This window comes from Salvelinus fontinalis, chromosome 14 (genome assembly GCF_029448725.1).
Source record: "Salvelinus fontinalis isolate EN_2023a chromosome 14, ASM2944872v1, whole genome shotgun sequence".
Taxonomy (NCBI): Eukaryota; Metazoa; Chordata; class Actinopteri; order Salmoniformes; family Salmonidae; genus Salvelinus; species Salvelinus fontinalis.
In genome coordinates this window covers 37,143,560-37,168,149 of record NC_074678.1, presented here as the reverse complement: position 1 = coordinate 37,168,149, position 24,590 = coordinate 37,143,560, and the positions used below count along the sequence as shown (strand labels likewise).

Here is a 24,590-nt window from a genome sequence, read left to right as displayed (position 1 = left end):
CTTTTAAAAGTCTTTCTACATAATATGGACTTTCATGTCAAAGAAATCAAATTAAAATGGATTTGCTTATTCTAAGACATTAATACAAATGTCCTCTGTATTAATTTTGGTTACACAGAAAGTGGCAACGTTGTCACAACGATGGCTGCCATTTCAACAGTATAGTATGTAATACTATATAGTCCTTGTACGTTTCCACAATCGACATAGATTCTAAGATGAGATGTGGCTGCTTGTCTTCCTCCATAGTTAACAGCCAGTGGGATTTTCTTTTGACAAAATAAAAGTGTTGAAAGACGTCAGGCTCTGCGGTGCGGTGAGGTTGTCTTCAAGGCTCATATAAACCTCAAACACAACAACATCAAACACTCCTTCATCTGGCTGTAAAACCGAGATTCACTGAGAATGACTGCTATTCTGCCAGGCAGTCAGATGCTGCAGGGAGGGAGAGAAGAGCATCCAGAGATATCTATGTCTGTATGTCCATTGTCCAAGGAGACTAGGTGAGTGTCTGACGTCATCGTAACCTATCCAGAAACATTATCAAATGAGCTATCGTTCATTTTTTTTGTAAAAAGACTCTGACCTCGTCTGTCATCATGTCACATAAAGCATGTCAAGACCAACACATCACGACTCCAGACCAAGGCAAGAACACATCACACAATCTCTGACATCTCACAAAAAAAGCATTACTAGCAATAATAGATTAAAGAAATGAGGCCAAGGCTCTGTGGAAGAAGTTAGAGGGTGCAATACAATACAATCATGACAATGGAATATTATTAATCTACAATATACCCTTGATGCACAACAGGGCCTGGGAGGTTCACAGGGATCCACAGTACTCCATCAATGACCCGGTTTTCAACTCAATACTTCCTGTATTTTTTAACATAAATGCACTGTACTTTAAAACTGCTAAATTGTCTCTGTTCCCCATGGGAAAATGTGTAGAGTTGACGGAAATTAGCATTAGAACTGCTAAATGTGCTCGGATGCCTTTAAAAAGTGGTCTTTCCTAGGACCTGAGCCCCAAAAAGTTTGGGAACCCCTGGACTAGACCACACACACACACACACACACACACACACACACACACACACACACACACACACACACACACACACACACACACACACACACACACACACACACACACACACACACACACACACACACACACACACACACACACACACAGGTGCAGTCCCACTATTAACCCCCAAAGAGAAGCACACAAAACACACTAAGGTAAATCGGAGGTGATTAGGTGTTACTCACTCAGTGATCCAGTCAAAGTAAAGTGCTGCTATATCTGGCCTGACATCTTAGCAAGCATCTTTGCCATGCTAAATTAGTATCCCAAAGATACAGGTGAAAGTGCTGCTATATCTGGCCTGACATCTTAGCAAGCATCTTTGCCATGCTAAATTAGTATCCCAAAGATACAAGTAAAGTGCAGCTACAAACCACTGACTCAAATGCATTACAGCTATTCATTTATATCTAATGGACAGCATCATGTATAGCGAAATATCATTTGTGTGTGTAATTATCAAATCAATTACCAGTGACGTAGTTCCAGCAGGGACCGAGCTGCCTAGGAAATCTTAATTGGACATAACCATACTAAATAACTGTCTCACAAAAGGTCAAAGCTGTCCAAAAATTGAATTACTCTCTCCTCTCCTTTGCTTTGGAAGAGGACCAAACTTCCCTGGAGAGATAACTAGGGGAGAGATGAGATCCAGATCATCAACAGTGTCTCAGACTGTGGACTGATGAACCAGCATGGTTAGAAGGACTCCTCTAAGCCAGAGTTCTTCCCTCAGGCCTTCACACGCAGGCACACATGTGCAAAAACACACATGCATGCAGACTTACACACCGCCTACTACCCTGCAAAATATTACACATTCAGCTACCGCTCAGTCACAGCTGTCTGATATACTATATTTATTGTCTCATACACACATATACACACACATAAACTACGTGTACACACACATACACTACGTGTACACACACATACACTACGTGTACACACACACATACACACACACTACACGTACACATACATACACTACGTGTACACACACACTACGTGTACACACACACATACACTACGTGTAGACAGACATACACTACATGTACAGACACATACACTACGTGTACACACACATACACTACATGCAGACACATACACTACACATACACACACATACACTACGTGTACACACACATACACACACATACACTACATGTACACACACGTACATACACATACACTACACGTACACACAGTACAGGTACACACACATACACTACACACACACAACACATGTACACACACAGACAATGCAAACACACCCACATATGCATTCCACACACAAATACATCTCACACTCACACTCACCCACACATGTCAAACACAGCTGACCTCCATTCCCCTCCATCCATCCTCACAGTTTCCATCTAAAACCTCATCTCTACTCTTCCTGTTGCCGTGGTGCTGCATCACTGTGACCGTGTCTAGACTTGACAGTTCATGCAGCTTTAGTATTCTGATCATAGAGTTCTGATCATGGAATTCTGAACATGTCATGCATCCACACCTCCATTTAAATTTGTCTACCGGGTCCTCTGTGTCTGGATAACATTTCACAAATGGTGGAATAGTCAAAATATGATAACACAACAACAACTGATGGCAGTAGCTAACTACTGTAGCCAACTAGCCAGCTAACCTCTGTAGCTAGCCAGAATGCTAGCAAGCAATGCTAAAGAGATTGCAAATGGGTTAGCATAACTCTAGCTTTTTTTCTAAATATTAGCTAGCATTTATGAGGCAAGCAAACGTTCCTCACACGCTAGGAACGCATTTCCTCCAACGTCATAATGAAAAGGTGCCTCTCGGTCCAAAAACACACGTTTTCTGGAGACTTGTGCTGATGACTTCGCCCACTGTATGCGCTTTCGGTAGCCTGATTGCGTCCAGACAGACGAGAAATCCGCACACAATGCATCCCTGACCACCTTCTGAAGTGGTCAGACAGATCTGAACACAATCAGACCACAAAGCTACTTTTGTGCATCTAAACCCGTGTTTTCAATGCGACCTTCGTATTCTGATAGCAGAAGTCGCATGTGAATGTCAAGTGTAGACACGACCTGTGTCACTGCCTGCACCCATACTAGTCTCTATTCTCAGGGAAAATGGGATCTCAGGGAAAATGGGATCTCAGGGAAAATGGGATCTCAGGGAAAATGGGATATGCAAAAAAACACATTTCACATCACATACTTGTACATGTGTGAAACAGGACAAATAGTGGGAAAAAATTGCCCTATTTGACAGCTTTTTGATTTACTGCTCTGGCACTGATACCAGCATCACAGTGAAACCTAATGGATACGTCCATCCTGTTAATGCAACACAAACACGGTTCTATAGATCAAAATGGATGCCACCGCTGCAGAGTTGAAACTATGCATTACCTGTACTATACTGGAGACGAGTCCCTCTAAAATCCTCTTTAACCAGCGGTTGAATTCCCTAGAAATGTAACACACTGCACATAACTGGCAAAGCGGCAAAGTGAGATCAGATTGCCCCCTGGGATTACACCTAACAGTGGACTGTGTATTATGTCTGTGTTTCTATCCAGTCAGAGACATTGTGGGGCTGAGAGAGGGCCAGAGACAGACACAGCCTTAGTTAATAGGCAATGTGGGAGCAGCTGATTTAGTTATGGAGGGAAGAGATGAATAAAACATGACCAAAATAAATCACTCCAACTTCCCTCAAGGAATCCCCCTCTTCTTTACCCCATTCCTCCCCTTCTTTACCCCATCCCTCCCCTTCTTTACCCCATCCCTCCCCTTCTTTACCCCATCCCTACATCTCTCCCTCCTCAAAACCGGAAGTAGGGAAGGAGCGGAGCAGATGTCCATATCAACAGGAAATGGAGAACACTCAGGGGAAAGGAGGAGGAGAGGAGAGAGACAGAACATGGTAGTAAGAGTGAAAACAGATATTCTCAGATGGAATAGGCTGGCACAAGCTGGTTGCCTCTGGACTCTGGCACATGGCTGGAGTGACAGGATGGCAGAGCTGCGGGCAGAATCACGGCTGGCATTGTTTGGGTTCTAATTGGGGCTAAAAGTCTGTATACTGGTAGAGATTGTAAAAAGTTATTTGGGCTCTACATATTTCTTTCTGAGATCCCGTCTAGACTTTCTGAGTTCGAGCAAATAGGAGTCGCATAGGCCAGTGATGTAACACGCAGGACAGTGACTCAACAAAATAGAGGCCTGAGCTGGCTGCCATCCGGGGTCACTGGGATCACAGAGTTCTCCCTCTCTCTGTCTCTCCCTTCTCTCTCCCTCTCTCCCATTCTCTCTCTGTTTCTCTCTCTCTCCCTGCCGCTCTCCCTCGCCTCCTCTCACACTATCAGTGTCCCTGTCTGTCTCCCTCTTTTATGCTCATGCTCTGTTTATCTCTAAGCTTTCTGACTGATTACCTATGTCCCTTCATCTCTCTTCCTCTGTTTACCAATGTTTTCCTGACACGCCGTTTCTTGCTCTGTTGTCTCTCTCCCTCCAATCCTACAGCTATCCCCTGTATATAGCCTCGTCATTGTTATGCCATTTTCTTGTGTTACTTATATATATATTTTTTAATTGTACTTTAGTTTATTATGTAAATATTTTCTTAACTCTATTTCTTGAACTGCATTGTTGGTTAAGGGCTTGTCATTAAGCATTTCACGGTAAGGTCCATACCTGTTGTATTCGGTGCATGTGATAAATAACAATTGATTTGATATTTCTCTTTCTTTTTCACTCAGCTCTGTTCCTGGTGGTTTTGGTATTCTCTCACTGCAATTCTGGGCCTGACACTGCTGTCAGAGACAGTATAATCATCAGGAGTTTCTGCAGTGTATATGTGTGCGTGTGTTTGTGTGTATTGTGTGCGAGTGCATGCTTGTGTGTGTGTGGTGTGTGTGTGTCTGAGAAGAGAGAAAGAGAGACCTCCTAATCCAGGGTCACATGTTCAAGAAGGCTCTAATCTGTGATTGGATCTCGCCCGCTACACTCGCTCACACACACTCACAGATACACAAACAGATGGACAGACTAGAGAGAGAGACAGTGATACAAAATATAAGGAGACTGACAGACAAACAGCTAAAAAGACAGAGAAAGAAAGTCTGGAAGGCAAACAGACTGACATACTGTAAATAACCAGCCTGACAATCCATACGGAAGCCTGCGTCACAGGCACATGTCAACTTAATGTGCTTTTAAATCATTATCTTCCTGTCACGTGACGAATACGGCATTTACTTTTCCTGTGTGTCTGTGAGAGGAACCCATACTACCGTTAACACCCTAGCAGGCAGACAGGCTAGCCCGTCAGTCTGGAGAAGGAAGGTTTTCCCAGCGCTGCTGCCTGTAAAATAAGCAATTGTGTTCCTCTACCCCTACACAAGGCCACGCTCATTAAACACTGTTTGACTTATCTGAGACGGATCATGAGAGAAGGTTTACTTTAGGTGGGCTGAGGGAGGGGGGGTGCATGTGTGTGTACGTGTGTGTGTCTTAGAGTGATGAAGAGGAAGTTAATGTGTATGTATGTTAATGAGAGGTGTACTAGCAGTGGACAGAGGTGTGAGGGCATAAAAAGAGACAAATGAAGGACAATGAATCCAGACGACAGTCCCCTTCCTCTGTCCAGTTCCTGTCCCTGCTGCGTGCCTTTGTTGTGGGAAAGTTCATTTTGGGTCTTTTGGGTCTCTTACTGAATAATTGTCCCTCACAGCAACAAAGACCTTATTCTTCCCTACAATGAGTTCTTCCTCTTCTGTGGCCTGTCTCTTCATTCTCTCTCTCACACACACACACACACACACACACACACACACACACACACACACACACACACACACACACACACACACACACACACACACACACACACACACACACACACACACACACACACACACACACACGACCTGTGTGGCTCAGAGCAAGGCGCTTGTTCCAAGGGTCATGGGTTTGATTCCCGTTGGGGCCACCCATAAGTGTTTTTAAGTCGCTTTGGGAAAAAAGCGACTAAATGGCATATGTTGTTGTATATTACACACACACACACACACACACACACACACACACACACACACACACACACACACACACACACACACACACACACACACACACACACACACACACACACACACACACACACATACCTCAGTGGCTCCACACACAAACGGGTCACCTGGACATTTTACCTCTTGAGAATACCTCCAGACGTCACTGCCCGTCCCCATCCCCGCCCCCTCCCTTTCCCTACCCTCAGTATCCTTATCCTCTCCTCTCTGTGCTCCGCTCCACAGCCACATCTCCAGTCCAAACACTTGTTATAAAAGCATCTGCTGCCAAAGCAGAGAGGAGTAATGCTCCCTCCACAGGAAAGGCCTTTCCTCCTGAGCTGTCAGAACATTATTCACTACTGCTTCCTGTCTAGCTCTGCCCCTAAGTAGCTGAACACAGTGACCAGGGCCTGTCCAGTAGCACATAGAGCTGTGACAACACCACTATTGCTATATTTTTTCCACTGCAAAAATGAAAATATGAAGCAGACCAAACTCTTTGGTCCTTTAAAAACTTGCTGTATGTAAAATATTGTGTGCTATAGGTTAGGAAATAAATACATTTGACTCTGGAAGACAACATAATGATGCTTGTTCCTAACATTAGAGCCATTTTCATAAAGAAGTTAAATCAGCTTCGTTTTTTGTTTACTTACCACGATACTAACGGGTATTGCGATACTGGTATCGTCCCGGCCCTAGAGACAGGGGGATAGTAAATCTCTCACAACACAATGCTCATTAAAAATCAAGGGTAGATTAAATGACTACTTTGTTGTTTTTTAACTACAATGTCATGTTTATGGTGTGATTTATAGATGTGTAATGGATGCTTTATGTATAGTTCATGTAAATTGTTACCTTTGGTTTTAGTCATGTATTGTTTCATGGTTCAGGATGAGAGTGTGCAGGGTAGGTGCTGCAGCTGAGGTACTAGGGAGGGAGAACCCTGTTAACCACGGTAACAGGGGCGGGTCCTGTAGAGTAATGCTAGGGTGGGACCTAGCACAGACCTACAACTAGTCACAGGAAATGGAACAGCAACAACACAACTATTTAAACATCTATTTAAAGCAGCCTTCCTAAATCCTAGTCTTGTCCTGATCCCAACCCTAGTGTTAGCCTAAGGTGTTAGCCCTAGCTGAAGCCCTTTTGGGACCACCTGGGCCTCTCCCATTCAGTCACAGCTTCAACTATATTAAAACTTTTAAAGCCATACTACTGGCATCAATGACCTCTTCTTGGAAACATAGCATTAGGAGGTTACCCAGGGCTAATGCTCCCAAGAATGGGCCTCCCTCTGGGCTCTTATTCCTAGAGCTACCATATCCTGTGGGCGTCTCAAGGTCTGCCTGTACGGCTAACTGTGTAGTCCCTGTCGATCAACCTTAACAGGACTTAATAATACCATAATAAGCACCGAATGGTGATTATGTGATAAGTCTTGTTCCTCCATAACAATACCAGGAACCTACAGTGCAGCCACCTATTCCAGTGTTTCCCGACCCTTTCCTTGATTCCCTCCAACCAGTTCCACGTATTTGATCTAGTCCAATACTAGAACGCCTGATTCAACATAGTCAACTGATCATCAAGCTCTTGTGGCTCGTATCAGGTGTCCTGCTAGTACTGGAATAGATTCAATGTGAGACTGTCAGTTGCTGGGGTCTCAGGAGTTTTAAAAGGTCCAATGCAGATGTTTCTATCTCAATACCAAATCTATTGCTGGGTAATAATTAAGTACCTTACTGGGATTGTTTTCAATTTAAAATGATCAAAAATAGTTTCTTAGCAAAGAGCAATTTCTCAAGCAAGAATTTTGCTAGAACTGTCTGGGAGTGGAAAGCTGAAAACTAGCTGTTATTGGCGGAGAGGCTTGGAAGTCTTTCTTACTGGTCTATTAACCAATTTACCACCTGGTGATGTCACCAGGCATGCCAAAACTCCATCCCACCAAAACTGGCTGAAATATCAGGTGGTCTTTTCAAACAGTTCTTATACTAAAAAGGGCATTATCATCATTTTCACAATTTCACAGTATTATTCCAACCTCATAGTGTGGAAGTATATATAAAAACACAGGCAAATCATGTTTTTACTGCACTGGGCCTTTAAGGAGAGGTCTGGGGATCACTTCCTATTCCAGATTAGGACCATACCTCCACATCTATCCCTGACAGCTAAACTGTGTGTTTCCTCTGTAGAGATAAAACTGTTGATGGTTTCCGGTATAGTACCATTACCATAGCTGGTCCTCCTAGCAATGGGATTTTAAACAGCCCTGCTAACAGGGATTAGCATCCACTTTTACACCTGACAGTCAGTAATCCAGCATCACAGAGCCACGCTAAAGAGGCACTATCATGGAGGGCTATTTAAAGACACACGGCACACTGTGACTGTCGCTTTCCTCCCCATGCAACCTCCAACCCCAACACATACCTAACGTTGCCTAACACCTCTCCCTTGACACGTGCTGGGAGATGCCTCTGCCGGAGCTGAACTCTAGCTAGCGTAGCATAGCCTCAGCTCTGACGAATAGACATACATAAATAAATAGCATGGCATGAACTTTGAAGTGAATACATAGACTCAGCTCTGACGAATAGACATACATAAATAAATAGCATGGCATGAACTTTGAAGTGAATACATAGACTCAGCTCTGACGAATAGACATACATAAATAAATAGCATGGCATGAACTTTGAAGTGAATACATAGCCTCAGCTCTGTTGTTCAGATGCAATACATTTAATAATAACCAACATGTTGACAGAAGGCCTTCATCAGATTTCAGGTTTTCTTTGGCGTATGTACAGGATACACATGGTATACACCGGCCAACAAAATGCTTACTTGAGGTTCCTTCTCCACATTGCAACAACAATAAGAAATAATAAAAGATAAGAATACCAACATAAAGCAAATGCCTCAATAGAATATAAACATTTTAGCATAAGTATAATACAGGAAGGCACAATTTATAGTCCAATATTTACACATGTTTTGGGGAAGGGAGGATTGGAGGGCAAGCATTTAAATTGGTGGATGGCATGCACCCAGCTGAGAAGAGGAAGGAAACAAGGAAGGAAGGAAGGAAGGGACGGGTGGGACAGATGGATCACAAAGTCACTGGTGGCTGTAGGACATGTCTGACAACCTATAGCTTTTGTACGTATTTAACATTTCATCAGCCACTGTCAATGGACTGGGGAAGTGAGGAGCTTTGACTTGGGTGTTGATGACCATTCAGAAAGCGTCACATCATGTGACCCGTCCAGAGGTTATGATGAGGGACCAAGAGTAACACCATTATGATACACTGATTGAGACAGACACAGAGCACATGATGGATGTACACACATTATCTCACAAAACACACACACACAAAAACAAACTAAATCACTATCTATAAGGTTGTCAGAACTCAGTATGAGAGTCAGAATGGCCTGGGCAATCATAACCTGGTCAGTGATTGTGTTGTATTGAATGTCAGCATCAGAGAATCAGTGGTCCTATCCATGTTCAAACATCATGGGGTTTTACTGATGGGTGTTCCACCCGACTCAATGCTGCCGTCATGAGACAATGCTGTCCCTGCCCACTCCAGTCATTTGATGTGGACTCCAGGTGCCAAAGAAATTACAAGAACATTTCCTCAGAACACGGAACATTGACTTGAATGGGAATAACCATTCTAGTACTTCTATTTCTATGACAGAAGTCAAGCCAACAACCTTAACAGCCGGGACTGGCGACCAGAGATAACTGGGGGCGACCGGGGATGACTGACGGCACAGACACACAGGGAGGTTCAGAGCTAGAGCCAACCGATGGTTAACGACATGCTTCTATGATAAAAAGGAAAATAGTGTAACTGCATACACTATCACCAACGCAATACATTTATTAATCACCGTTTCAACAGCAAGCGGCCTTCACAGGGTACTGACGGTCTGGGTGTTCATATTCCTGTACTACTACAGAGGGGAACGTCACGGTACTGATGGTCTGGGTGTTCATATTCCTGTACTACTACAGAGGGGAACGTCAGGGTACTGACGGTCTGGGTGTTCATATTACTGTACTACTACAGAGGGGAACGTCACGGTACTGATGGTCTGGGTGTTCATATTACTGTACTACTACAGAGGGGAACGCCACGGTACTGACGGTCTGGGTGTTCGTATTACTATACTACTACAGAGGGGAACGTCAGGGTACTGATGGTCTGGGTGTTCATATTACTGTACTACTACAGAGGGGAACGTCAGGGTACTGACGGTCTGGGTGTTCATATTACTATACTACTACAGAGGGGAACGTCAGGGTACTGATGGTCTGGGTGTTCATATTACTGTACTACTACAGAGGGGAACGTCAGGGTACTGACGGTCTGGGTGTTCATATTACTGTACTACTACAGAGGGGAACGTCACGGTACTGACGGTCTGGGTGTTCATATTACTGTACTACTACAGAGGGGAACGTCAGGGTACTGACGGTCTGGGTGTTCATATTACTGTACTACTACAGAGGGGAACGTCACGGTACTGACGGTCTGGGTGTTCATATTACTGTACTACTACAGAGGGGAACGTCAGGGTACTGACGGTCTGGGTGTTCATATTACTGTACTACTACAGAGGGGAACGTCAGGGTACTGACGGTCTGGGTGTTCATATTACTGTACTACTACAGAGGGGAACGTCACGGTACTGACGGTCTGGGTGTTCATATTACTGTACTACTACAGAGGGGAACGTCAGGGTACTGATGGTCTGGGTGTTCATATTACTGTACTACTACAGAGGGGAACGTCAGGGTACTGACGGTCTGGGTGTTCATATTACCCAACACACTGGGCTAACTAGGCCTGAATGATGCCATTAACATGCTTAAATAAAGGTAGATGAGTAGTAATATTGTCAAAATCAATAGAAAGATAAATATAAGATAAGTCCATAGAATCAGAATGGCTTATTAGACTAGATTATATTTCTACGGATAAGTCACTGTTACAAATAGAGGATGCATTTTAAAAATAGATAATGGATTATAGAGATGAGAAGAAAGAAAATGTAGCAGGTAGAATAAATGTATAAAATGAATCTTGTGTTTACAGAATGCATAAATAACACTTGTCTCTCTCCATCACCGCAGACTGATTATGTCATCAATATAAACGGCCATACATGCATTTAAAAATGACCAGAATGTAATGTGTGTTTTCAACACAAGGTGACTGTGATAGATCAATTTGTCCACAGCATGTACTCATGAACTAACGCAGCTATACCTAAGGTTGAAAATGGCCTTCAAACGCAACGCGAGCGACCGGCCGTGCATATACATGCTACAGCAGAACACACCGTGTTTACCGTGTGTGTGTGTGTGTGTGTGTGTGTGTGTGTGTGTGTGTGTGTGTGTGTGTGTGTGTGTGTGTGTGTGTGTGTGTGTGTGTGTGTGTGTGTGTGTGTGTGTGTGTGTGTGTGTGTGTGTGTGTGTGTCGCTCAATACAAAAATATTTCATGCAATCTAGCCAGCTGGCCCATAAGCCCTTCTGCACAATAAAACCAAATAATCTTTATGACGGGAAGGGAAGAGGGGGAGAGAGAAAACACACAGTGTTCAATTCGCTGGGCCATTGTGTTGGCATGGTAGGGAGAGACGTTCTCAACGGTGGCTGTGCCCTTCCCACTGAATGACACGCAAGATCACTGGAATGCATGCACTTAAAATAGCAGGGCAGCTTATGACATTTGAAGCTGCCAAACACACACACACACACACAGAGAGAGAGATGAGACACCGTAGAGGAGGCGGATAAATAAATAGAGAATCAATGAAAATGTGTCTTACCTTCCATCATGATTGCAGATTTGCATTCCTCTACCTCCAAGGAGCCTGAAAAGAAAGCAGGAGGGGAAGAGAAGCCCCTGGTTAGCAAATGATAAACTAGAGCACAGATCCTAGTGCCACGGATAACACCCAGCCTCAAACACCCCCACACGTCGTCTGTCAACTGGCCCAGGGTCCATGCACCGCGGCTGGGCAGAGAGGTGGGGCTGGCTGGGCACTGTGCCGATCGGTAGCCCTAGAGAGGCAGGGGCTGGGGCTTAGGCCATGGATGCTGCTACTAACCTACACAATCAGCTGAGGATGCTGAGGAAGGGGAAAAAAAGCTATTCTGAAAAGATTAGAAAAAGAGGGGGTAAAGAGGGAGGGGGGGTGGAGAGGCATAGCGAGAGAGAAAGAGATGACGTCACAGCTGCTCTCAGCCAATCCCTGAGGTTCTCTGCAGAGTCACATGGCATTTAGCTTGCATCCTCTGACAGCCTGGCCCTACTAGTAGCCTCTCTCTTTCCCTCCCTCACACACAACCTCACACACCCACTCACACTCAAACGTAAGCATGTTAACGCATTGAAAACACACACCCCTCCCCTGCCTACCTTGTGACGCTGAAGTGTGTAGACTCTGCTGGGCGATGAATGAGATTAATGATTTGCTCGTTGCCAGAATAACGAGCAGGTTGAAGTGAATTGACAGCCCATGTTGAGGGCACACTCCCCAACTCACCCCCTGATCTTAGTTACAGAATATATGTATTTCCCCTCCTAGCTGCTATACACATTTTTCTGTAGGTTGACTGTATTTTAAAATCTTTATTTTCACAGTGCTCTGCCTTCTCTCTGCTACTCCCTCCCACTGTTTTTGCTATGCCGGCAGGCTCAGTATGACTGCTCTCCCTCTCTGCCTCTCTCTATCCCTCCCTTCCTCCCACCCACCCTCTCTCTGACCCTCCCTGTCTCTCTCCCTCTCCACTGCCACTGGGGATAATAATAAATCATTGTGATGTCGGGAGGCCGATGCTGTGTACAGCTGCCCCTCTAGACTCAGCCCAACAGTTGAAGGAGCTACCGCTGCTACCGTTCTGCTACTACTACTACTACTACTGCTACCACCGTTTTTCTACTGCTACCGTTCTGCTACTACTACTACTACTACTGCTACCACCGTTTTTCTACTGCTACCGTTCTGCTACTACTACTACTACTACTACTGCTACCACCGTTTTTCTACTGCTACCGTTCTGCTACTACTACTACTACTACTGCTACCACCATTTTTCTACTGCTACCGTTCTGCTACTACTACTACTACTACTGCTACCACCGTTTTTCTACTGCTACCGTTCTGCTACTACTACTACTACTGCTACCACCGTTTTTCTACTGCTACCGTTCTGCTACTACTACTACTACTACTGCTACCACCGTTTTTCTACTGCTACCGTTCTGCTACTACTACTACTACTACTGCTACCACCGTTTTTCTACTGCTACCGTTCTGCTACTACTACTACTACTACTGCTACCACCGTTTTTCTACTGCTACCGTTCTGCTACTACTACTACTACTACTGCTACCACCGTTTTTCTACTGCTACCGTTCTGCTACTACTACTACTACTACTGCTACCACCGTTTTTCTACTGCTACCGTTCTGCTACTACTACTACTACCGCTACTACTACTGCTACCACCGTTTTTCTACTGCTACTGTTCTGCTGCTACTACTACCATTCTGCTGCTACTACTACCGCTGCTACCGTTCTGCTGCTACAACTACTACTACCGCTGCTTCCGCTACCACCACTACAGTTCTGCTGCTACTACTAATACCACTGCTGCTACCGTTCTGCTGCTGCTATTACTACTAATATTACTACTACCGCTAATACTACCGCTAATACTACCGCTACTGATCTGCTGCTGCTACTACTACTACTGCTGCCGTTCTACTACTACCGTTCTACTACTACTACTGCTACTACCTTTCTACTAGTACTACTACTGCTACCGTTCTACTACCACTGCTACCACTAGTACTGCTACCATTTCTTCTACTACTACTACCTTTTCTGCTGCTACCATTTCTTCTTCTACTGCTGCTGCTACCATTTCTTGTACTACTTCTGCTACCATTTCTTGTACTACTGCTGCTACTGTAACAGTTTAACTTTAGTCCATCCCCTCGCCCCGGGCGCGAACCAGGGACCCTCTGCACACATCAACAACTGACACCCACAAAGCATTGTTACCCATCGCTCCACAAAGGCCGCAGCCCTTGCAGAGCAAGGGGAACCACTACTTCAAGGTCTCAAAGCGAGTGACATAACAGATTGAAACGCTATTAGCGCGCTCCACCGCTAACTAGCTAGCCATTTCACATCCGTTACACTACCATTTCTTTTACTACTGCTGCTACCATTTCTTCTACTACCATTTCTTCTACTACTGCTGCTACCATTTCTTCCACCACGACGCCATCTGGCCCTAGAGGGAGTAGAGGAGGGAGGGAGGTGTGTGTACCGCTACTCTCAGCCTGCCACCAGCGAGAGGGGTATATAGATGGAGCGAGAAAAGGAGGGAGGGAGGGCGGGGAGAGAAAGAGAAATGTGTGTGTGTGCATGGAGGCTGGTGATTCATTTTACATGAGGGGGTGGGTGGGAGCCAGAGTAAAGGATGACCGCTCCACTACACGCTTTGCGTTGCTATCAGGGTCATGTCAATGTGATGTTCTATCTGCTTCACAGAGTGAGTGGTTTTGAGAGCGGAGGAGCAGAGTGGAAGAGTGTCTTTATTCTATTCTTCCCTACTGAAATGTAACATATTCATCGATCATGCAAAAGTACAGTATAATCAATAGCTTTGGTCCAGTTTTTCGCAAGTACTAATTCAATTGTTGCTTGTGGTTATACTAATTGATCCTCTAATTACACAAGTTGATTTTCTTTACATTGTGAAAATAGTCAATGTAGCTAGCTAGCTACAGTTTGTGTTAGATAGTAGCTTCTTGATTTCATAAATCTTTGTAAAATAACCAGTGCTGTCTAGTGGAGGCCATATGCAACCAAAATAAACGTTATGTCTCATTATTTCAATACACAAGATAGAATGAACGCGCAATCGTCAGCCATCGAGAGTTTAACCTCAGCGATTATTGAGCTTGGATGCTGCAATTGGACATGACGCAACAAGGGCAGTAAAGCAGCTTTCATTGATTTCAAAGGAAGCATTCCCTCAATGGCTGATGGCTGACGGCAATGCCGGATGCCAGTTGGCTATAGTGTAGCAGGCCCGTAATGGAGCAAAAACAAAGAGTGAAAGAGAGAGATGGGGGAGAAAGAGAGAGAGAGATGGGGGAGAAAGAGAGAGAGAGAGATGGGGGAGAAAGAGAGAGAGATGGGGGAGAAAGTGAGAGATGGGGGAGATGATGTTTATGTTTCTGGCTGTGGAGCAGAGACTGAGCTGCAGGACAGACTGACAATTAGCCTAGCACTGCTGAGGTCTCCATAACAACAGAGCTACTGTAGTAATACAAATAGTATTACACAACAAATGATTAATTCACTTGCAGCTGCAGAATATACTAAATCTATAAACGATTAGGATTTAATTACAGATGTAAGCTAGGTTTCTTAAAACAGGAAAACATATTGAGAGACACATGCTGTCACACTTTAAATTGAGCCAGTCCTGTGCTTCCTTATGCACAATGCATTCTCCCCAGTCATGCTCAGGTCCATGTGAAATGCTCTCTCTCTCCCTGCCCCCCTGTCTCTCTCCCTCCCTTTTCCTCCCTTGCCAAATTCATTGCTTGCACCTCTCCCCCTCATTAAGCCATGGCATGCTCCCTGTCTCTGTATACTTAACAGCCAGCAAATGCTTCCTGAGAGGAGTCCCCTGCTTTATCCGTCCCCCTCTCCCCCTAGCTCTGCCAGACAAGGTTGCTTCTCTCCTCCACTGCCCCCCAGTGCTCACAGGAGATTTAGCCGCCAGCCAGTGAAAAGTGAGGAGAAGGGGAGAGGGAGTGTTTTTTAAATAAATCAAATCAAGTTTATTTATATAGCCCTTCGTACATCAGCTGATATCTCAAAGTGCTGTACAGAAATCCAGCCTAAAACCCCAAACAGCAAGCAATGCAGGTGAAGAAGCACGGTGGCTAGGAAAAGCTCCCTAGAAAGGCCGAAACCTAGGAAGAAACCTAGAGAGGAACCAGGCTATGAGGGGTGGCCAGTCCTCTTCTGGCTGTGCCGGGTGGAGATTATAACAGAACATGGTGTTCAAATGTTGTTCAAATGTTCATAAATGACCAGCATGGTCAAATAATAATAATCACAGTAATAAAATAACACCTGAAGCTCTAAGCCATGGATGCATAGTGGCATCGAGAGAAGAGATGAAATGCCAAAGTTCACTCTAAGAAGACTGGACACTTCCAACCAGCAACAAGGGCACTAGGAAACTGGCACCTTACCCACCAGGGACTACTACAATATGAGACAAAGAAACACGCAAGACAACCGAGAGAGAGAGGGAAGAAGAGACAAGAAGAAAATAGAGAAAAAAGGAGATGATCATGGGGTTAAACAATAGAGGATAGGAAATAACAGATGATGAGGGAATAAGAGGAAAAGGGTGAGTGGAGAAGAGATGAGATGGGAGGAGAGAACAGGAAAGCAGAGGAGTGCCATAGATATCTCCATAGAGATTTAGAGCGGAAGCCTACCATTCCCGAGCTCTACTCCAGTGTTCCAGCAATAGAAATACAATTACTAGAATGGACAAAGCCCCTCAGAGCATGGCAGTTTGACTGCACCCCCAAGGGTGCAGTCTCTTCCTGTGTCTGTTGACAGGGCTGTGGAGGAGATTTACACTGGTTAACAGAGAGGCCTGTGGAATCACTGTTACAATAACAGCCTACACCAAGCATGCTTATTGACGCATGCTTACTCTGGCCCAGGAGAGCTACAGGCCAGGGTATGCAGGCATTTGTTCCAGCCCAGCTCTAAAACACCTGATTCAACCAATGATGGTCTAAATTGAAGAAGTAATTAATTGATTAGTTGAGTCAGGTGTTTTTTTATGTTCTTTTTTAATTTAAGTTGTATTTATTCAGGGGAGCCCAATTGAGAACAGGGTCAAATTCACAATGATGCCCTGAGTACAAAACATTTCACAATCAAGAAAATAAACATTCCAAATAAAACCAAAATAATATATATATATATATATATATATCTTTTTTAAATAAAAGGTACAATTACAATACTACAATCTCAACAAATAAACCATTACAATCAATCAAAACAACTGCAATCCTCAATAAATTCATTAAACTAATGCCCTAGCGGCAACAGGGAGTCAAGATCCAATGATTTTTGCAGGTTATTCCAACAATGGGGGCACTGAAAGTCATTAAAACTCCTTTTTCAACCACTCCACAAAAAACTATCGTTTTGGCATGTCGGTTAGGACATCTACTTTGTGCATGACACAAGTAATTTCCAACAATTGTTTACAGACAGATTGTTTCACTTATAATTCACTGTATCACAATTCCAGTGGGTCAGAAGTTTACATACACTTAGTTGACTGTGCCTTTAAACAGCTTGGAAAATTCCAGAAAATTATGTCATGGCTTTAGAAGCTTCTTATAGGCTAATTGACATCATTTGAGTCAATTGGAGGTGTACCTGTGGATGTATTTCAAGGCCTACCTTCAAACGCAGTGCCTCTTTGCTTGACATCATGGGAAAATCAAAAGAAATCAGCCAAGACCTCAGAAAAAATGTGTAGACCTCCACAAGTCTGGTTCATTCTTGGGAGCAATTTCCAAACTCCTGAAGGTACCAGGTTCATCTGTACAAACAATAGTATGCAAGTATAAACACTATGGGACCACGCAGCCGTCATACCGCTCAGGAAGGAAACGTGTTCTATCTCCTAGAGATGAACATACTTTGGAGCAAAAAGTGCAAATCAATTCCAGAACAACAGCAAAGGACCTTGCGAAGATGCTGGAGGAAACAGGTACAAAAATATCTATATCCACAGTAAAACGAGTCCTATATCAACACAACCTGAAAGGCTGCTCAGCCAGGAAGAAGCCACTGCTCCAAAACCACCATAAAGTTTGCAACTGCTCATGGGGACAAAGATTGTACTTTTTGGAGAAATGTCCTCTGGTCTGATGAAACAAAAATAGAACTGTTTGGCCATAATTACCATTGTTATGTTTGGTGGAAAAAGGGGGAGGCTTGCAAGCCGAAGAACACCATCCCAACCATGAAGCTAGCGGGCCGGGGCTAGTAGATGGTTCTTCGGTGACATCATAACAGAATAGCCTGTTGAGACCACATTGAGCGATCACGTCGGCAGTCCAGTCGTGATGGATTGGCGGGGCTCCGTGCCGACAATAAAGGGTCCAGGCCAATCGGCAAAGGAGGTATTGTAGTCCTAGAATTAGCTGGTATATGGGCCTAGCTCGAGGCTAACTCAAGGCTAGCTGGTGCTTGCTTCGGGACAGAGGCGTTAGCTAACAGTAGCCACTTGTTTTCAGCTAGCTAGCTGCGATGATCCAGAGTAATGATCCGGTGTAATGATCCAGAGCGGCAGGAATCAGGTGAATGATGCGTTTACATGGTGCGTTTATATTTTTGTTCAGTGTAATAGCTCTCTGTGAGGCTTCTGCATCAAACACCACACACTCAACTCACAGAGTAACGGGTACACGTGGAGGGTTATGTATACACACACACACACACAACTCACAGAGTAACGGGTACACGTGGAGGGGTATGTATACACACACACACACACACACAACTCAGAGTAACGGGTACAGGTGGAGGGGTATGTATACACACACACACAACTCACAGAGTAATGGGTACACGTGGAGGGGTATGTATATACACACGCACACACACACAACTCACAGAGTAACGGGTACATGTGGAGGGGTATGTATACACACACAACTCACAGAGTAACGGGTACACGTGGAGGGGTATGTATACACACACAACTCACAGAGTAACAGGTACACGTGGAGGGGTATGTATACACACACAACTCACAGAGTAACGGGTACACGTGGAGGGGTATGTATACACACACAACTCACAGAGTAACAGGTACACGTGGAGGGGTATGTATACACACTCAACTCACAGAGTAACGGGTACACGTGGAGGGGTATGTATACACACACAACTCACAGAGTAACAGGTACACGTGGAGGGGTATGTATACACACACAACTCACAGAGTAACGGGTACACGTGGAGGGGTATGTATACACACACAACTCACAGAGTAACAGGTACACATGGAGGGGTATGTATACACACTCAACTCACAGAGTAACGGGTACACGTGGAGGGGTATGTATACACACACAACTCACAGAGTAACAGGTACACGTGGAGGGTTATGTATACACACACAACTCACAGAGTAACAGGTACGCGTGGAGGGGTCTGAGGTTGAAAATTAGCCGGCTGGCAAAAACCGGCACTTTTACTGAAACGTTGAATAATGTGCACTGTCCCCGTAAAAATATAAATAAACTCAAACATACATAAATGAACGCCCACAACTCAACTATAGAATACAAATACTTGTAAGCACCACAACGCAGACAGTGCAGTACTGGAATACCCCCAGACACATTTATACAGAGGAAATTGACAGACAGGTGAGGAAAGAGAGAGGTAGTCATACCTACAACAATGCGAAACCAGCCAGTACACAGCTCTTCAGCCATCTAAAGCAATCTCCATGGAGCAGGTCGCATATCTGTAGGTCCACAGGCGGATGGAAGGACGAAGGGATGAAAAGAGAACTGTAGGGAGAAGAGAGATAGATGTCAAGGAGTCTGTGAGGAGAGAAAGAAAGAGAGGGACCAGTCGCATTAGAGGAGTGATGACGACGGTGCCTGACTGAGTACCCTGGCTGAGAGGACACACACACACACTGAAGGACCTGTGGAGAATGGTAATGTAATGTTCTGTAGAAGTGCTGTCTGGGCCACTCTGTCAGTCAGTGAAGGTGCCCCTTCCGCTCCCGCCTACTGCCCCCCCCCCCCCCCCCCTATCTTCCATCCATACACAAACAACCTGAGTGTACCTGCCCTGTATACAACACACCAACTTCTCTGTGCAAACTGGTACAATGACACTAAACCCTTTCACCCTGGAAGAAAGAGGGAAAATAGGAAGGAGAGGAAGGAGAAATGAAGAAGAGATACAAGAGAGAGGAAGAAGAGCAACAGGAAAGATGAAGAAGAGCGATAAAAGGTGAGAACAGGGAAAATGTGTCAAATTAGTAAAGAAATAACCTGAAATAGGATTAAAGAGCAACTGAACGTAATAAGCAACTTCTCCTTTTGAAATGTGCCTATGAGGCATCGATATGAGTCAGAAACATTTATTCTAGTGTCATAATTGACTACATAATGTAAATAGAATATTTTTGGTCATAAAGTCAATCCCGTCCAAAACACAAATTTGCAAGATAATTAGGGGAAAGAAATATGTAACGGAATAAAATGGCACCATAACAGTTTTCCTTGGGTTGGGTGTATTTAAATCCAGCCCACATGCCCACATGACCGAAGTAATCATAAATTCAGAGCGCAGCTGCACATGACTGGATCGTAACGCCCATAGTAAATTTGGTTTAATATTGGATATCCCTATGGGCAAGTTAGGGAACATCAGTAATTTACAAAATGTAATAGCTCCAATTTTCAATGACTTAAAACCTCAAACCAACTATAAATTGTAGAAATGTATAATAAATATTGAAAGCATTTAATGAGACAACTAAAAGGTGTGCAACATGTAAATATTGTCCCATTTACATTGTGTAATTTGTTTTGAGTCCCTAACTAGCCCCATAGATCGCTCCAGCCTGCTGAAGCTAATTGGCTAAATAAATTGGCTAGCTTGCTAGCAAGTCTAGGCTACTTTCCAGACACAAGACCTGGTTAGACTGTTTCAAGTTATCTAAACGGGTGAGTGACTAACTTTGTACTGTTTTGGCTGAGTGAGTACAAACGCTTCCCACATTTGAACACGCACGCACGCACGCACGCACGCACGCACGCACGCACGCACGCACGCACGCACGCACGCACGCACACACACACACACACACACACACACACACACACACACACACACACACACACACACACACACACACACACACACACACACACAAACACACACACACACACACACACACACACACACACACACACACACATTAAAGGACTCCTCAAATACACAAATCTCATTCTGTCGCATTTCCTAATAAGTAGAATTGAAACCAAGGCTAAATCAGGAAGTTCAGCCCTCTTTAACAGTCTTTCATTTACGCAGAAAATAAAACTGTACCATAAAAAGGATGTAAAGACAAACTTTCTGCTGCAGAGACATTAGTGCCATATGCTTCCCTCTGCTGGTTGTATTGTAACAGTGCATCTCTCACCCTCCCTCTCATAACACTGGCCTTGTAAACTCATCACTGATTATAACACTTGGCAGAAGTGTTGAGATGTATTTTAAATGCCACTGTTATGCAACGGTCAACCACCCTTAGATGTCAGGGGTCACCTAATGTTAAATAGAGGAGTAGGTCTAAAACAGATCAAATTACCTACCACATCAAAATGCAATTGAATCCTAATGGCAGAAACAAATAACGCAATAGATTGCACAATATCTGCGGCTAATACATTTTATTTTTATGTCGTCTTAGACTGCATGACTGTAACGACAGACGGACACATTAAAATGCATCAAGAAATGTAAAACCAGATAGGACACAGTTGTTCTAAGCCTAGACTATCCAGTTGAAGCGGGACACTGCCCGTCTCAGCAGGCCTGATCTGATATAGTCTCCATCAAACCAGTATAGCTGTGATTGGATTATGAGTCCTGATGTGAGTACATCTATTACACACTTATAACTCATATATAAAACATGACAGCTGGCTGGGTCAACAGACTCAAAATACTGAATGACCTATCCTTACAGTCATGCATCGCCCTCTCAGCTCCCGAGCAGTGAGAATGATGTCATTGATATCGGTATATGAGAGCGGAGCCTGCTTCTGCAGTGTAATCTCATCTCGATGAATCTCCCTTTCCTCCACCACTTTCAGCCGAGCTCGACATCTTGCCCTCGACATTTATATCTGAAGTAGGTTTAATTCATGATAAAGTAGTTCTTAATTGGCAGCTATTCCTTCCACAGGATTGACACTGGAACACGGTGGGGGGAATTTCCATTTCAAATGCAGGAGAATTGGGAAAAAATAGGCTGCCAAAGCATCCCCCTCATCCTCTCCCTTTCTCACTCCCTTTGTCTCTTTCTCTCTCTTTGACCTACCTTTACCCCCTTTTTCTATCAATCTGCAGCAGCAGAGGGCAGTCTTGCACTTGGCACATCTTTCCTCCATCAATCCCCTCTGGATCCCTTCAAATCCCTTGTTGACAACAACAGCAGCAGTGTTCACCATAGCCGCGAGAAGTGGGGGTGCTGCAGCATAAAAAACATTTTTTTTATACTCTACCGTTCAAAAGTTTGGGGTCACATAGAAATGTCCTTGTTTTTGAAAGAAAAAGAAAACATGTGTCCATTAAAATGACATCAAATTGATCAGAAATACAGTGTAGATATTGTTAATATTGTAAATGACTATTGTAGCTGGAAACGGCTGATTTTTTATTTATTTTTTAAATTACATTTTATCCCCTTTTCTCCCCAATTTCATGGTATCCAATTGTTAGTAATTACTATCTTGTCTCATCGCTACAACTTCCGTACGGGCTCGGGAAAGACGAAGGTCGAAAGCCATGCGTCCTCCGAAACACAACCCAACAAGCCGCACTGCTTCTTAACACAGCGCGCCTCCAACCCGGAAGCCAGCCGCACCAATGTGTCGGAGGGAACACCGTGCACCTGGCGACCGTGGTTAGCGCACACTGCGCCCGGCCCGCCACAGGAGTTGCTGGTGTGTGATGAGACAAGGATATCCCTACCGGCCAAACCCTCCCTGACCCGGACGACGCTAGGCCAATTGTGCGTCGCCCCACGGACCTCCCGGTCGCGGCCGGCTGCAACAGAGCCTGGGCGCGAACCCAGAGTCTTTGGTGGCACAGCTAGCGCTGCGATGCAGTGCCCAAGACCACTGCGCCACCCGGGAGGGAGGAAACGGCTGATTTTTAATGGAATATCTACATAGGCGTACAGAGGCCCATTATCAGCAACCATCACTCCTGTGTTCCAATGGCACATTGTGTTAGCTAATCCAAGTTTATCATTAGAAAACCTTTGCAATCATTAGAAAACCCCTTTTGCAATTATGTTAGCACAGCTGAAAACTGTAGTTCTGATTAAAGAAGCAATAAAACTGGCCTTCTTTAGACTAGTTAAGTATCTGGAGCATCAGCATTTGTGGGTTTGATTACAGGCTCAAAATGGCCAGAAACAAAGATCTTTCTTCTGAAGCTCGTCAGTCTATTCTTGTTCTGAGTAATGAAGGTTATTCCATGCGAGAAATTGTCAAGAAACTGAGGATCTCGTACAACATCTCGTGCACTTCTCCCTTCACAGAACAGCGCAAACTGGCTCTAACTAGAATAGAAAGAGGAGTGGGAAGCCCCGGTGCACAACTGAGCAATAGGACAAGTACATTAGAGTGTCTAGTTTGAGAAACAGATGCCTCACAAGTCCTCAGCTAGCAGCTTCATTAAATAGTATCCGCAAAACACCAGTCTCAATGTCAACAGTGAAGAGGCGACTCCGGGATGCTGGCCTTCTAGGCAAAGTTTGAAAGAAAAAGCCGTATCTCAGACTGGCCAATAAAAATAAAAGATTAAAATGGGCAAAAGAACACAGATACTGGACAGAGGAACTCTGCCTAGAAGGCCAGCATTCCGGAATCACCTCTTCACTGTTGACGTTGAGACTGGTGTTTGCGGGTAATTTTTTATGAAGCTGCTAGTTGAGGGGAAAAAAAGAAAATGGTGTCGTCTGGTGTGCTTAATATAAGGAATTTGAAATTATGTATAGTTAAACTTTCAATACTAAAGTATATTTTATCAATTACATTTACTTTTGATACTTAAGTATATTTAAAACCAAATACTTTTACTCAAGTAGGATTTTACTGGTGACTTTCACTTTTACTTGAGTCATTTTCTATTAAGGTATGACAATTGGGTACTTTTTCCTCCACTGCGTATTGTATTCAGCCAATCAGTTTGCAGCAGTCTGTTGTTTCCCCTTGGCTGAATGTGGGGCACAACACCAGTATTGGAATTCACATAGGATTTGCAGTATGTTGCCTGAAAAAAAAAGGGCAATGTTTATATGGCTCCCTTTCAAAAGGTGGCTAGCCAGTTAGGTAGCTAACAATCTAACGTTTGCAACAAATCAAAACATTGTCTAGAGAGAGTTGCTTTTAGTTGGTTGGCTTGCTAGATTGACATATACTAAATATTTAAATCTAGCTACACTTCCTTTCCTGCGGTTCTGCTGCATCCTATTAAAT

The 24,590-nt window shown here is 44.1% G+C and overlaps 1 protein-coding gene across 1 annotated transcript in view; it reads right to left on the bottom strand.

Annotated features, from left to right (window-relative positions):
• The window catches only part of sgip1a (SH3GL interacting endocytic adaptor 1a), a 126,036-nt gene that overhangs the window by 84,397 nt on the left and 17,049 nt on the right, over positions 1 to 24,590 (bottom strand). The window contains exons 2-3 of the mRNA XM_055861621.1: positions 19,748 to 19,868; positions 12,033 to 12,077 (exon numbers count right to left, since the gene is read on the bottom strand). Coding sequence (XP_055717596.1) covers positions 12,033 to 12,077; positions 19,748 to 19,790 — 88 coding nt within the window. The 5' untranslated portion in view covers positions 19,791 to 19,868. The remainder of the gene's footprint in view (positions 1 to 12,032; positions 12,078 to 19,747; positions 19,869 to 24,590) is intronic.